General features: G+C 28.0%; 1 protein-coding gene across 5 annotated transcripts in view; it reads right to left on the reverse strand.

Annotated features, from left to right (window-relative positions):
- The window catches only part of alpha-Catr (alpha-catenin related), an 81317-nt gene that overhangs the window by 30854 nt on the left and 32633 nt on the right, over window positions 1-17830 (reverse strand). For all 5 annotated transcript variants that reach the window (XM_015321853.2, XM_015321848.2, XM_015321852.2 and 2 more), the window contains one exon: window positions 1137-1326. In XM_015321853.2, the coding sequence (XP_015177339.1) occupies window positions 1137-1326 (190 nt within the window). The remainder of the gene's footprint in view (window positions 1-1136; window positions 1327-17830) is intronic.

Consider the following 17830-nt stretch of genomic DNA (forward strand, 5'->3'; position numbering starts at 1 on the left):
GTCTTAGGTTAGAGAGAGAGAGAGAGAGAGAGAGAGAAAGAGAGAGAGAGAGAGAGAGAAAGAAAGAAAAAGAAGATGAAGGTATAAGGAAAGGAAAGGAAAGGAAAAATGCGATCGTTTGCCAAAAGTATATATCGCAAGTAGGTAAGAAACGTTATCTACGAGCTTCTTCTTCTTCTTCTTCTTCCTCCTCTTACTTTTATCCTCATCTAAGATCACGTTCAACTTAACCTTCTACATGAACCAACCTCCCTAACCCTCTCACCCCCCACGTTCGCTAAATGAAGAAGAATAAGAAGAGAGAATAAAAAAAAAGAGAATCATCTAGGACCCATCTCTCTCACACTCTATCTTTCTCTCCCTCTCTCTCTCTCTGTCTCTCTGTTTTTTTATTCCTTTCTTTCTACCTTTCTTTCGCTTTATCTTTCCCCTTTTTTTATATAGAATTTTTTTTTGCTTTTTTTTTTTCTTCTCACCAGTATAACCGTCAAATACACACGAGGCTCGATAAAATGCAGTTTAAGTCATCGTTAGCTTAAACGATCGTTTGCTATTTAAAAAAAGAGAGAGAGAGAGAGAGAGAGAGAGAAAGAGGACTCATGGGAAAGATAAAATGGATAAGAAGAAAAAAAAAAAGACTAATGGGGTAAAAATAAAAGGTTAGAATTATTAAAATGTATATGTCTACTAACTAATATTAACTTATACTTTAACTTTATGTAACTGTAAAACAGAATAAGAAATAAAAAAAGGTATGGAGGGTAAAGGTAAAGTAGTATCATCTCATATGGGAGAAAATTTGAAAAAGTATCCAAGTGTATGCTATAAAATAACAGTTCAAAAATCTTCCAGAATGGCGCTGGTGTAGACAAAGGGTATGATATGAATGTAGCTTCCTTTAAAATTTACCCTGAAGCTACTGTGGCGCCACCCTAATTGAATGCATTTCGACGTACACTTTTCATATACACAGATGATACTTCTTACCTTCTATCCTCCATAATTTTAACGTTTTGTTCTTTTTATTTTTGTTTGCTTGTCTTCTTTTTCAATACTTTGCTTATTTGCTCGTACGTTCGTTTGTTTGTTAGTTAGTTAGTTTGTTTGTTTGTTTGTTAAATCTTGGTTAAACTTACCAGCTACTCTGGCCTCTTTGCATGCCTCGTACATGTCCTGTTTGATCTCGGGATTGTCGTCGGCGATGGTTTCGCCAACGGTGACGAACCTTTCGACCGCCAAATTTACCGCCTGTCCGACCCTTGCAACGGCACGAAGACTCCGGTCCGAACATAGCGGCCGTTCTCTGTGCGACACCAGCGTAGAAATCTACAAATGACAAATTCATTTTAAACAACACAATTCTATTAATATTCAAATGCATTGAACAAACATAATAGAAAAACAAAAAAAGAACAACCGATTTTAAATCCTTCAGAAACGTCCTCTTATCCTCCCCTTCCTCCTCCTCCTCTCCCCGCCCAAATTTATTTTATTATTTCACATTTATTTTTGGAACAACTAAATTTCATTGATAAATTTTTAATTAGGAAAATTTATCTTCACTTTTGTTACATTTAAACTAATTTTGTTAAATAACATTATAATTCAGATGTCACGCAAAATTGTCTTATAATTGAAATGTGAATGTATGAAAAAATGTCTAACACAAATAAACGTGATGAAATTGAAACGGTTGAGAGAAGAAGCATTTAAAAAAAAAAAAATCATTGAAAATAAGTCATAAACATTAAAGTTCAATTAACGATATACGCGAGATATTTCATTTTAACTCAGAAAAGAAAAAAGAAAATCTTGATAACGTAAAAAACGAGCTCAAGATAATGAGTTCCATAGTCGTCATCATCATCATCATCATTGTCGTCATCATCATCATCATCATCATCTTCGAGCTCGATCTCTCGACTTTATTTTCTACATTTTAAAGTACTCTGCGTGCAACGAGCATAAAGAGAATTTGCATCGTCATGTTGGCCTTGTTATCATCGTCATAGCATCCGATGCAAGAGATAAATAGTAAGAGAAAAGAGAGAGAGAGAGAGAGAAAGAGAGAGAGTACATTCTTTGATAAGACTTCGTTCTTCTTCATCTTCTTCTTCATCTTCTTCTTCTTCTTCTCTTTTCTCAACGAATAAACATGACACACATATTTTTCTTATATATAGTAAAAAAATAAACAGAAAAAAAAAACTCAACATTTATATATTAATGATAAAAAATAATTCAAAACTATTGAAATAAACAAAAAAAAAATTAAAAAGTGAATACACGTTCGTACATGTAATTATTGTTAATATTAATTAACATAAGAATATAATATATTCTCGATAAATAAATACAATTACAAATTATTATAATGAATAAAATACAAATTAGCGAAGTAAGAAAATAAGAAAGTAAAAAATGAACAAAAAAAGAGTGAGAGAGAGAGAGAGAGAGAGAGAGAGAGAGGGAGTCATAATTAAATTCATGTAACTAAAAACGTATGGAAGATGAAGAAAAGTGAAAAAATAAATGGAATGAAAAATTAATAAAAAAGAAAAAAAAAACAGAATAAAAAGAAAGAGAGAGAGAGAGAGAGAGAGAGAGAGAGAGAAAGAAACAAAAAATTCGTGCGTATATGTAAAAAAAAAAGAAAAGTATTAAAAAAAAAAGATCTTTGGAATTTTGTCTTCTTCTTCTTCTTCTTCCACACGACACGACACGACACGACACGATACGACACGACACGAGACGACACGACATGTTAACATAGTATAGGATAGAAAACTGGAGTTCGTTCGGATAAATCTCTCGACATTCATCTGGTAAAACAATAGCTTTGGGTCCAGACCATTTTTTTTCCTTCCCCTGTTCCTCTTTTCATCCACTGACTTTTCCTTTTCTCTCTCTCTCTCTCTCTCTCTCTTTTTCAATTCTCCGTAGTTGAGAAGAATCGTCTGAAAAAGGCACAGCACCCCGAATGCATTGTCTAATTGTATGGAAAATGCATCGTAGATGCGTCGTGTCGTGAATTCCACGGCTAGACTGCTGCTAATGGTGTTACATGATCTTTCTCTCTCTCTCTTTCTCTCTTTCTCTTTCTCTTTCTCTTTTTTTTCAGCTGCAGCGTGACGTTGTGGTTACGTTAGAAAAGAGAGAGAGAGAGAGAGAATGAAAGGGGAAAATAATGAAGAAGAAAAAGAAAAAAGAAAATTAATTAGAGCTCAGACATAATGGTCTTGTAATTTGTAAATTACAGATTTATGAAATATATATATATTATATTTCATAATTGATATTATTATTATAATTAATTGATATTGGAAACTCGAAAATTCATTGACGCAAATGTCAAATCTCGTTAGTGTGTCCCGGTCACTGATAATCTGTCAAAATGATATAATCAATGAAATAAAATTGACAAATAAATATAATATGTAATATATAAATGATAATTATTATTAATTGACATTAGGAATTTAGAAGTTCATTGCCGCAAATACCAAATCCCATCATTGTTCCTGTCACTGAGCGCGATCATTCCATTGGCGGTCTTCGTATCCTATTTCTTTCAGGTCCCGAAATAATATTATCCTCCCATCTACGTCTCGGTCTACCCAGTGGTCTTTTCCCATTTGGTATACCGACCAATATTTTGTGCGTCGTTCGATCCTCCCCCATGCACCGCGCCACGTGACCAGCCAGATCTTAATCGGCGTGATTTTACGACGTTGATAATGGCCGGTTTATTGTACAATCGATGTACTTCAACGTTATGGAGTTTTCTCCATTCGACCGTTTCCTCATCGCATTTTGCACCGAAGATTTTACGAACAACTTTGTTCTCCGAAACCCTCAATTTCTTGTCGTCCCGTAACGTAAACGACCACGATTCGTAACCATAAAGGACTACCTGCAGGATGATTGTCCTGTATATCCTGATTTTGAATAGCCTAAACAACAACCGTGAGATGAGTTAATTTGTTAAGCAAATAAAAACATGAATTGCCTAGATTGATTCTTTTCTCAAAGTTCTTCGTTAATTTCGTTCGTCTGGTTTTATGATCGATCCTTAATATATATACTTAAAGTTACTGACCCGTTCGAAAATTTTATCCCAGACGACCAAAGTCCCAATACTAGGTATATTCTGAACTCTTATAAATGTGTGTGTGATAATATATAAATAAAAAGAATATATGATATAATGTTGGGCTAGTGCATTTACTTGAAATAGTTTCTATTTAGAGGATTGAAATTGAAAACGATAAGGAAGGTGTATCAAGAAAAAGAAACGAGGGGTGGAGAGAACGGGGGAAAGAAAAAAATATAAAGAAACTGGCATTAAATCTTACTTCAAGTTTAAGCGAACCACTTCAATCTACTATGCGCATTGCTAAAATAAAATAAAAAAATAAATAAAAGAAAATAGTGGAAAGAGTTTTCTTTGTGATAAAGTTAGAAACAGTTTGTGGATTTACTGTGAAAAATAAAAAATACAATTTTTGTTCAACTTTTAAATCGTATACTCCTTTTATACGACCTAAATTTTAGGTATCAAAGTGTTCCTATATATATATATATATATGTAAAATTTAATAAAAAAACAAATGTCAAAGTATGTCAATGATTTTCGTGTAAAATCAACAAACCAATATTAACGATACACTTAACGTATTACAGGAATTTAGTATTACAGTTACCCTTAGCTAAATTATATAAACGATTGGTATTTAATTCCTAATTTAATTATTATATAAATTAGACATTTTTAGAATTATTGTTTATTTTTATACTTGTGTAAAATATATTGTAATTTCTTGTGGCAAAATAAACATATTTAAAAGTCCAAAAAAAAAAAAAAAGATACATTTAACATCAATTACACTCAAAGTAGTTGGCTATGTTGTATCAAAATTCAAGCAAAAAATAAAATAAAAAAAATTGACGTTTGTTAAATTGTTCAACAATATTTTATATAACACATGGAATAATTTTCAAAGTTAATATTTTACTTTTGAAAAAATCTAATAATTAAATAATATTACATTTAAATAATAATATTTGAGTGAAACTTTCAAAGAAAACCAAATTACGAGACGTGAATATATCGAAACAATTGAATTGTAATACAGTACCATCTATTGAAAGAACCTTTACAGAACCTAAATAACCTCTAAAATAAAAATCTTTAAATTAGTAATTTAAAAAGTAATTAATAAAAACAAAACAAAAATCGCGATAAAAATTGTGCTATGTGTTAAGTTGGAAAAAAAATCACGTGTGAAATAAAATAAATTTCATTAAAATAAAGTTGACTCATTTCGGAATTATTAGTGGACAAACATATTTTGACACTGAATTATTTATTTATATATAGAATTTTATTTATTAATTAATTAATTAATATATAGAATTAAATAATATATTGAATTTTATGAATTAATTAATTATTTTTGTTTCATCGGTTTGACGATTTTCAAATCAGCCCAATTCTAAAGAAGTTTTCACTTCAAAAAAGAACAAAAAAAGAGAGCATAAAATAACATTAAAAAAAATTATTCTTCCATGGAATATATCGATAATACAGGAAATTGCTAAACAATGTTTGACATGACCATCCTGTCTGGTGGTTTAAGAAGAAATGAAATTGAACGGTGGTGTGGGAGAAATGGTTTCGAAGCATTGAAATCTAAAATCGCGCAAACACTCGAAAGAGAAAAGAGTCAATTGGGCGCACTTTGATTGGTGATGCCTTCCGGCTTTTGATTCTTTGTTAAAAGCGCTTCAATTTGCGATGAGAAAAGCCGATGGTCATCGTCCAATCCTGTGGGTTACGGAATGAATATTCAGGTTCTGCGTTAATTAAGAGCTTCGAAAGGAAAAAAAAAGGAAAAGAAAGAGATAGAATGAGAGAGAGAGAGAGAGAGAGTGTTTGTGTTTCTGTGTTGTGTGTGGCTGTGTGTGTCTGTGTGTCTCTGGGTGTGTGTATGAGTTAACAACTATATATAGTTTGATTATATGCATAACAATGAAAGGGTTCCATTTTTTTTTTTTTTTATTATTTTTTCTCTCTTTGTTTTAACTCCATAAAATCCAAAAAAAAATATATATATATAACACGATTCATTCCTACGTTTTATCTCATCTTCTTCTTCTTCTTCTTCTTCTTATTTTTTTTTTCTTTTTTCTTTGCAAATTTTTATTCTTTCGACTAATTGCAAAAATTTCAATAATCCAAATGAAAGGTCAATTTGAATTACCATTAATTTCAATTTAATTTAAAAATGTAAAACAATTTCGATAAATGGAAATAATTTCAAGAATTTTGAAATAGTTTTTTTGTTTGTTTTTTTTTTTTTCATTTACATAAATGACAAGTAGTAATAATGTTTTTTTAATAACAATATCGAGTGTTTTGGTTTTTTTTAAATTTAAGTTTAAAGATAAGAAATAGAAGAAACAAAAGAATAATAAGACTTGAAAGAAAAAGAGAAAAATGAAAAAAAAAATAGACGAAAATTTCTATGAAAACGCGATATTCCAACGAAGAATGTTTTCCAGAATGCCCGTTGGACATTTTTCAATGCATGGTATGAAAAAAAAAAAAAAGAAAAAAAAAAAACAAATAAAAAAAAAGAAGAAAAGAGAACGTTTTATATATCACAAGGCAACCCTTTGGAGAATATTTTTCCTTGGAATATTGTGAAAGAAAAATTGTTATTTGAAATATATGTTTTCTTTCTTTCTTCTAAATCCTTCTAGTAATATTTTTTTATTCATTGTTCCTTTAAAATATATTTATTTACAACTTACAATGTTGTAATATAATTGTTTTCAATCAAATAAAATACTTCATTTATATTAACCATTTGACTGTGTGAAATTTAGTTTGAATAGATCACCACAGGGTGGAAAATGAAAAACAAGCAACCGACGTGTATACTCGTCGAACGCAGACCAAATGGTATTTATTATTACATTTGACGAAAAATGAGAAAGGAAGGATTACATTTTTTATTCAAAGTCAAAACAAAAAAACTAACAATTCGTTTCTGAATACGTTATTCTTTACTAAAAGCTTGAAAATTGTCAAAAAAAAAAATAATAATAAAATAGATAAACAAGAACAAATTGAAGATAGGAAACAATAAAAAAGAAAAATAAGAAAATAGTTGTAGACAATTTCAAACTATGTATGTGTGATATGTTTGAAAGCCACGGTACTAAGCAAAGTGCGACACTTCACAGGTCGTACAACCAAAAACCTTGTTTCCTTGCGTTTTCCATTTTTTTTTTTTTTGAGCAAACGGGCACATCTTATAAATAAAAATCAATTAAATAAATATCAATAAAATACATAGAGATCGTAATTGGTAATATAAATGGGAAAACATATCACCAAATAATATTCATATTACATTTTATTGAGATTTCTAAGTTTTTATAGTGAATGGTAATTTTGTTATTTGACACAACGAGTAAACACGTCAAACGTACCACAGTAGAGATTTGGTCTGACGAGTGCATACACATTCTTCTTCATAAAAGAAGAAAATTGGAATAGATTCGATTACACACCATCATAGTTTCAATTTTAATTCCATGAAGGACAAGTTTGTAGATGATGAAGATTATATACACGTAGAATATAAGTGTGATAGAAAGAGAGAAGAAGTAGAACTAAAACTAAAGAGAGAGAGAGAGAGAGAGAGAGAGAGAGAGAGTGAGTGAGAGAGAGAAGGTCTAAGGAATAGAAGATGGGTGTAAGGGGTATAGGGTGTAAAAGAGATAGATGGAGGATAAAAGGTGTAAGAGAGATAGAATGATGTTATATTGCATCGTGCCACGTTCCGGTTATAACGAAGTTGCTGTATAAACAAAGGATACAACAACAGGATTGTACGGATTAACGTAATCCGTTTATCCGTGATTGGATTCCAAGAGAAGTGATTCCATAGATATGCCACGAAAGAATAATTCGTCCTATCGTATACGACAAAAGATACTACGTGTCGTATCTATTTTTTTTTTTTTTTTTTTTTTTTTTTTTATTATGGTTAGTTTTAGATATAGAAATATTACAAATCTTATTTAGTAATATGATAAAGGAATGATAAGACATAGAATAAATTCTAATTGAAAACAAGTGTTAAATAAGTAATTAATAATCGTGTCAAGAAAATTATTAAACGATTATCATATTGGTTTGTTAATTTTGTTAATTGTATTTTTGTTAATATTTATTAATTATTGAAAGAGTGTTAAATAAGTAATTAATAATCGTGTCAAGAAAATTATTAAACGATTATCATATTGGTTTGTTAATTTTGTTAATTGTACTTTTGTTAATATTTATTAATTATTGAAAGAGTGTTAAATAAGTAATTAATAATCGTGTCAAGAAAATTATTAAACGATTTTCATATTAGTTTGTTATTTTTGTTATTTTTGTTAATTTTGTTAGTTTGTTCATTTTGTTAATTGTACTTTTGTTAATATTTATTAATTATTGAAAGAGTGTTAAAGAAATAATTAATAATCGTGTCAAGAAAATTATGAAACGATTATCATATTGGTTTGTTAGTTTTGTTAGTTTTGTTAGTTTTGTTCATTTTGTTAATTATACTTTTGTTAATATTTATGAATTATTGAAAAAAGACATCTCAAATGAATCTTGTTTATTATTATAAAAATGATTAAATAATCATCATATTTGTATAGTTTCCATGTTAATCATAATTTTGAATATTAATTGTAAAAAAAAAGATAAAGTAACGATTATACAAATGTTTCGATTTAAAAAACAACAGTATGGATAATAAATAAAGTAAAATTGAATAAACGATATGAAAAAATGTTCATAGATGAATTGTAAAAATTATTAACTTATTTTTTATTTTTTTTTTTTTACAAACATTTTAGATTAAATATCGTTTATGTTGATTTTATAAAACGAGAACCACAACGAATTGATATTTAAAAATGTCTTGAAATAGATTGATTGATTTATTGTTTAAATCACACAAACACAAACCTCCACACACACTCCCCCCCCCCTTCTCCAGATAATTTTATATTCAATTTTTAAATCTCGTAAATATATTATTCAAATAATAATAATAATAATAATAATAATAGTAACGTTATAACGATGATGAATTAGGATAGGTGTATCATATTGGTATAAAAATGTATTTGTTTTAATTATTATAATAATACGAAAGATTTTTAATTACCTCGTACGTCGAAGTTTCAAATAAGAAGAAAGAAAGAACAAAAAAATATATTCGTAATTATTAGACAGTTTTGTAAAAAAATAAATAAAATTGTCAGAGATGTTAACTTGTTGAGAATTGCAAGAAGACTAGCACTAGAAGATGGGACAAACAATATTCATATACCTAACCATTGTGGTAACACCTTATAATCCTTATTGATGTTCAAAGTTAACACGCAAGCAACTTTTTTCTTTTTTTTTTTTTTACTATGACGTATATTAATATTCGAATAAGACGTAACGTGATTATTATCCATATTAAGGTATAATAAATATATAGTGATAACATATAGGGTGATTCACCACTTAAATATTTCCAAAAGTCTGATAGTTGCATAAAAGTGGATTAAGAAAAAGTTGCATGAAAAATTCAGGACTATATATATACATAATATAATATAATTAATAAATAATATATATATTAATTAATAACATTATGTTTAATAACGTTATGGGTTATAATATGGATATATAATAAAAGAATGTTATTACATTATATATAATAACATTTTATTATATTAATTATATTAATAATATTTATTATTATAATTATGGGTATATATAATAATTTATTAATTATAATATTTATTAATATTATTAATATTTATTAATATAAATATGGGTATATATATATATATAATAGGAGAATGTTATTACAATAATAACATTTTATTATATTAATTATATTAATAATATTCATAACAAATAATAACAATTATTTAACATAATAACATATTATTATATTTATTATATTTATAACATTCTTTTATTATATACCCAGAGTCATTTAAATCTAAATAGAAAATTTCTCTATCTGAGTTTAACTTACTTCGAGTATGTTTTATCGTGTCACAGTTTAAACACATTTTGTGAAACGTGTTTAAATATATCAACTAGTAGCACCGCGCGTGTACCTGTCGCATTAATCAAAAACCTACACCCGCCGTTAAATTTACTATATACCTATATATATATATATATATATATATCGTTTGTATTAAAACGCGATCGTCTGTTAACCTTTTTTTTTTAAACTCATCGTACGGTGATGAGTCTTCTAAGCTTTTTGTTTATCATACACCTTTTTTTTTTTTTTATTTCTTTCTCGTTATTATTTCTCATACTTTACTCATCATCCTTTTTTTTTTTTTTTATACAAAACTCGAATGAATCGTCGTTGATATTAATCAAGATGAAAGATTTTTATCTGAAGTATTTATAAATTACATGAAACGATTAAAAAAAAAAAATAGGATCTTTATATTATTATTTTTTATACGAGACAGTCATTTTGTTCGAATGTATTATTACGAGTTTGTAATTATTGTTTAATTAGATAATTAGTTAAATTATATAATTAGTAGTTTTAATTATTTTATTTAATAAATTGTTCTTATCTCATAATATTACGAGATCAGGAAGAACAAATAATTCGTTTAATAATAATTCATTTTTTTTTTTGGTTTGCTGTTGATATCAATATTTTGTTCGTGAAAAAAAAAAACATCCTTTTTTTAATACTTATACATATAAAATAATTATTAGTTTTATATTTATATTATATTACATATATTTATTTATATTTAAATTATCATTTTGAAATATATAAAATCTCTGTTCGTTTAATCCCTTTGAAGATTGTTTTTAAATATTTTTCTCTTGACGTTTTATATTATAATTAAACAAAAAATAAAATATTCGTTTCATCCGTTTGAAGATCATTTTATTTTTTTTTTATTTGACGTTTTATATAATTAAAAAAAAAAATAAAAAACATAAAAACATAGGATATATCTCTCGTCGGTCATTAAATCGACTCTAATGGTAAAATATTCTTTGAATTTAAAAAAAGACCCCCAAAAAAAAAAACAAAAAAAAAATAGAAAAACATAGAAGGAAAAAAATCTTCCGTTTTTGTGCATATACAATTAGAGACGATGAAAGGTCAGTGAAATATCTGAAAAGTTAGCACAAAGAAAAATAAAAAAAAAAAATTAAATAAATAAAAAGGTGAAATAAAATGAGAATCGGTGAGTGAGAAAAAGAAAATGAAAGAGAGAGAGAGACAGAGAGAGAGAGAATGAGAAAGAGAGCTGTAAACTACAAGTGCTACGATAATTATCGTTCTAAAACGAGATCGCTTTTAGGTGACCTAGAAATTATAGTCATAGAGAAATTGGAAGTAGTTGAAAATTGAAGCAAAATGTGCAATATGTATATGCATTGACATATATGTCAATGTATTGTATATATATATATATGTGTTGGTGGTTAAACTTATGTGTGAAAACAGGTGATGAGATGAAACTTACCAAACGAAAATAGAAAAAAAAGAAAATTAAGCAAAATAGAATAAGGATACGTAAATTTTGTTTGACTTTTAGTATACTCTTGACAGTACACACACGTCATTGTTCGATAAAGTAGAATGTTAGAATGTTTGAATGATAGAAAGAGATAAAGTGAGAAAGAGAGATGATAGGTAAATGTGTAGTTTAAGTTCTCTTGGGCTTGTGAGCTTCTGCTTCTTCTTCGTTTTCTCAAATAGAACGGATCGATAGTACACGACGAATATACCTGTGACAATAACTAAGGAACGACGAAAAATCTTTATCAAACGGGACAAATCTTTTCATTTGTAATCCCCACTCGAGGTTATCAATTTTCTATTTTGTTTCTTAAATGCTACAGGGAATATATATATATGTGTGCCCATACTTATGAAAGTGATCTAACTTGTAAGACAAAATTAATAAAAAAATGAGTTTATCAGTTATTACGAACTACATTATTATAAACTAAATAAATTCAATGCAATTTGAAAACGATATTATGAAAAATAAATCGTTAGGTAATGTTTGTTATTTTAGTATTGTGTAAAATTCATAATAGTGTTCAAGTATAAATCTTTAAACTCTGTTTACCATTCTTCCTGGAGTAACACGCTTACCACATTCGGGTCCAAAGGACCCGGACGAGAAAAATCGTTATAAAATAGAAACTATTGCATAGATTTACTTCAAAATTTTTTGAGACTTCTTTGATACTTACTTTAAATGACTATATAAGTTTTATAACTTTAAATTAAATTTAAATATGTTTTAAAAATTATCGAAGTTGAACAATTGAGAAAAATGACGTCAAGTTGTAAAAAGGTCTGGGTCCTTTGGACGAAGGTTAGTTGCGAATAAATTGACTAAGCAGTCGCGAACAGCCGACTTGAAATTGGCCCTTCTGTTCGGTGGTTGGGCGTAGGGTTTGATTACCCTATACCGTAAAACGACTTTATCACGAAACAACGAAAACCGCCATGGATTTTACTACGGGAACAATGGCGGGATTTGGTATTTGCGGCAATGAACTGTCGAGTTTCTAATGCCAATTAATAATAATAATAATAATAATAATTCATCGAAAAGAAGATGAATCCGTTTGGAAGGAACAAAGAATATCATAGAAAATCGGGGTTTTTTTTTCTGGTCCGATTTTTACACATCTCCTTTCCCTTTTTCTTTTTTTTTTCTTTCTTTCTTCCTTTTCTTTTTTTTTTTTCTTTCTTTCTAGATAATAGACTCGGCAAAGAACGTGAGCAGAATTTTCGATTAGATTTCAGATCGAGGGGACAAAGCCGTGGGAACGTAGCCAATATTTTTCATCCGATCCCGTAGTGGCATATTGAACGGACGAAAAGAAAAAAAAAAAAATGAAAAAAATAATAAGAAGAAAAAGAAGAAAAAAAAAAATTGAGAAAGAGAATTGAGCGCATTATTTGTCAGGTGACCCTACGTGTTCGAAGTATAATGTTCAATAACGAGAGAGAGAGAGAGAGAGAGAGAGAAAGAAACAGGATATATATATATATATATATATATATATATATATATATAAAAATTGAAATATAAAAATTGAATTAGGTCGAGTCATAAGTAATTTCCGATGCGATTATGTAGAATCTATTTGTCGTATTTACCTATTATAAGCCACCAAAACAAAGTCATAAAAAAAACGGAAGTTACTTATGACTCGACCTAATATTTATAATGAATAAAAAATTAACTATTGTACTATATATATATAAAAATTTCTTCAATGTAAAATCAAAAGTTAAAATCATTCGTAATAATAATATTATTATAACTGTATTCTCGATATAATATATAAATATATATTATATATATTAAATATTGTATACATTTATATATTTTATTTCAAAAATCAATCTACTACAATTTGAAATTGTGAAAGAATTATTATTGATATAATTAAATATAAATATTAAATCAAATAATAATAAATAAAATAAATTAAATAATAATTTACAAGTATTATTAGATAGTACAAAACAAAAAAATATTTTAAAATAAAATAAACATTAAACATATCAATTGGAATGAAAACAATCTTATATTACATTTATAGATAGAAACGATATTTTTCTTTCTCTCTCTCTCTCTCTCTTTCTCTCTCTCTCTCTCTCTCTCTATCTCTCTCTTAATGTTTCTTTTCTTGATCCATTGGAGAAGAAGCTTTCGAATAAGAAAAGTAAGAGACACTTGTTCGCGAAGCGTCTCTTGCCAGCGGGTTTTATCATCTTCTTCGTTCGTTCGTTCATTCGTTCGTTCGTTCGTTTTAAAATGCGTTCAACAGAATAAATTACGACTCTTCTACGGATAGTTCGTTTAAACGTTTAGTTTTCCTCCTTTTGACGAGAAGAAATGAAGACTAGAGAAAAACGAACGAAGAAAATGAAGAAAATGAAGAAGAAGAAGAAGAAGAAGATAGAGAATTAGGGATGGTGGTAGAAGGGCAGGGAGGAGGAGGGTGAAAGGGAGGGTCATTATTCGTATTATTCAGTATTTTATGAAAGAGAGTTAGTGAGTCGAAGAAAGGTGTTCTATCTTTCTTTTACATACATACACATATACTTTCAGAAGTAAACGAATAGTATTTCTACTACTCTGTTACCTTTCTAAGGACGACTTACCCTATCAAAAGAAAGAAAGAAAGATAGAAAGTAACCCTCAAGATATGCCGTTTAAAAAAAAGGGTCACCTGACGGACTAAACTGACTGACTAACTGACTGTATTTTTCTTCAGCTGTAATTTCGTACGAAATGAGATTAAGAGTAAGACAGAGATAGAGAAAGAGTGTGAGAAAAAGGAAGAAAGGTTGTAAAAAGGATGTGATGTAATATTCGGTTAATTAGTTTCAATGCTCCGTAGAGGTCCCAGAAATAACCTACGAACTTTTCGGAAATACCGTACGAACTTTTCGGAAATAACATTATTACATTAGAATGCAAAAAATACTAAAATTAGAACGTTCTAAATTTTAAATGATCTCTATTAGAATTATCATTACCATTGCACACATGCGCACTGTTTGGAAAGTCATATAAACTACTTTGTATAAAGAAATGTTGACAGAGGACAACTCGTCAGTCTGAAGGTGAATTTCGAAGAGGACGGTACACCGAACATATAATTCGAGCTTTTAAACATCAATACACATTCCTATCGATTAATTAACAATTATTTTAATATTCTAATAAACTTTTTTTTTACAATACAGGACAATTCAACCCTCTCGAAGTCATCACTGCGCATGTGTGTTAAAATAATTACATTAGAATGCAAAAAATACTAAAATTAGAACATTTTAATGTTAAATACTCTTTATTAGGAATATTATTACTGTTACACACATGCGCACTGTTTGGAAAGTCATATAAACTACTTTGTATAAAGAAATGTTGACAGAGGACAACTCGTCAGTCTGAAGGTGAATTTCGAAGTGTACGGTGTCTCCGATCATATAATTTTAACTATTAAACATCAATGCATATTCCTATCGATTAATTATCAATTATTTTAACTTTTGCTTATCACACTTGGTCCAAAGGAGCCAGACCTTTTTTACAACTTCAAGTCATTTTTCTCAATTGTTCAACTTCGATAATTTTTTAAACATATTTAAATTTAATTTAAAGTTATAAAACCTATACAGTCATTTTAAGTAAGTATTAAAGAAGTCTCAAAAAAATGTTGAAGTAAATCTATGCAATAGTTTCGATTTTATAACGATTTTTTCTCGTCCGGGTCCTTTGGACCCGAGTGTAGTAAACGTGTTACTCCAGTAAAGGTTGGTAAAAGCAATGGTTAATATTCTAACACACTCTAATTACATTTCACATTGTTTCTACGCATATACATGGGTTTAAACATTTCATATGTTTTATTAAATTATTTCAGATATATACCCTACGAACTTTTCGAAAATACTCCTACTTTACGAACTTTTCCGAACGTTATTTTTCGATTTATTTTTTCATGTAGAATCACTGTCTTGTCACTTGTACTACCAGTTACAGATCACCCTGTATATATATAAATTTTTGTTTTAAATTATTTTATCTTATGAAAATAATTACAAAAATTCTTAGAAACGAAAACGATGAAGTACACACAAATTTTAAAACGAACAAACAAACAAACTAACGAACGAACGAACAAACACAAAATGAAGAAAAAAAAAGACAACAAAAAGGAATATTAAACAAAAGAATAAAATGAGAGCAAAAATAATAAAAAATAAAAAAAAGAATAGAAAAACATTGAACACAAAATAAAATCGATATAGTCAATCAACGTAAAAGCTTTCCTGGAGTACTACTAAATTAGTAGAAAAGAAAAAAAGAAACAAGAATTTAATGTCTGACACGAGATAAACCGTTAAAGTGTCGAGAACGTGAGTTGGGTGGACAGAGGAGGGAATGAAAAGGGGAACGGGGATAAGACCGAAGACATGCTATCGAATCCAATCTAATCGAAATCGAAATCGAAACTGAAACCGGAATTTTGTCTTGATTGTTAGATCATTCTGTGATCGTTCCACGATCAATTGTGTCTCGGTTAGAAATGAACCGAAAGCAGCTACGTACAACGTTGTTCCCAAGAGCCACATTAGATCTTATACATTACTCACGAGACTGTGTGAGTGAGAAAGAGAGAGAGATGGAGAGTAAAAGAGAATGAAAAAGAGAGAGAGAGACTAACGATACTTTAGCAACACAGACAGATGCTTTTAGATGTTCATCGTTGTTTCGTTTTACGTGCATATATATATATATGTATATATGTATATGTATATGGAAGAGTAAGTATACAAATACATGTATATGATGTATATATATGCATAAACGTGAAAGAACTTGTATTACAGGGAAAGAGTTAACACACGTGAATATATATATATATATATGTAGGTATGAATTATTAAAATCTAACTTCCACTTGTTAGTGGGAACGTTAAACACGTCTGTTCACTACCCTAATTTAACAAATATTACTGACATATATATATATCGTCGAGGTTTGTAGAAAATTCGTGTGGGATATTTCAATTAAAAGGGAAGAAAAATAAAAGAATTTTTATATCATAATATATTTTATATATGTATATGTATGTGTGTGTTTGAGTTATCGAATTTATATTTCAATCTTTTGGGGTTAACAATTTTCCAAATAATTGGATATATAGAGTGATTCGGTGCTATTTAGATGACAAGAGCTAGTGAATCACCCTATATATATATAATTATATTAATTATTATATTATAATTAATATTAATTAAATAATATTTTTAATTTGTATTTCATAATTAATATTAATTAAATAGTATTATTAATTAGTATATTCTATATATATATATATATACTAATAATTTAATTTATTCTACGAATACAAATATTCTACTATATGAATAATTTAATTATTTCTATATATATATAATATACTAAATAATAATATTATTTAATTAATAATAAGTATAATTAAATATATAATATAATATATAATATAATATAATAAATAATATAATAAATATAATAAAATATATTAATTAAATAATATTATTAAATTAATATTAATTATAATACACTAATAATAATAAAATAATATATAATAATAATAATAATATATATAATTAAATTAGGATAAATAGTGTTACAGACGTGTGTAAAATTCCCACTAACTGTATATAAATATGATATATAATTTAGGAACGCAGATATTATATTATAATTTTTGAAATGCACAAAGTAGACAAATTTGGTTTGTTTTATTTTTTTTTTTTTTTTTTGCTAATAAAAGTGTACACAGTGGTTTCTCTTTTTTATTTTTCTTTTTCAAACAAAACAAACGCGCCATTAAAAGATCTGCTGCCCCGTTAAGTGCCCGGGTGTAGAACACAGGGCAAGTAGTATAAACCGTGCTATGAACAGACACGTTACGTTATTAGAACTGACGCGACAAACTCGACGATTACTATCTTTACTCGCTTCGCTATTCAACATTCCGTTTTGACGAGCTACTTGCAATTTTCACGCCTGTCACGCGAGTCCTTTCTTTCTTTTTTTTTCTTTTTTTTTTTTTGTTCTTTTATTAAACGTAACGATCTGTTTAAATACGGTATAAACAATTTTTCTTCATTTCACGTATTCGGTGTTCTCGTGGAAACACCTTTTCTTTTTTTTTAGAAATTGTCCGAA

The sequence above is a fragment of the Polistes dominula genome, unplaced genomic scaffold (genome assembly GCF_049000335.1).
Source record: "Polistes dominula isolate Pdom_NZ unplaced genomic scaffold, Pdom_raw_medaka contig_49, whole genome shotgun sequence".
NCBI classification, from domain to species: Eukaryota; Metazoa; Arthropoda; class Insecta; order Hymenoptera; family Vespidae; genus Polistes; species Polistes dominula.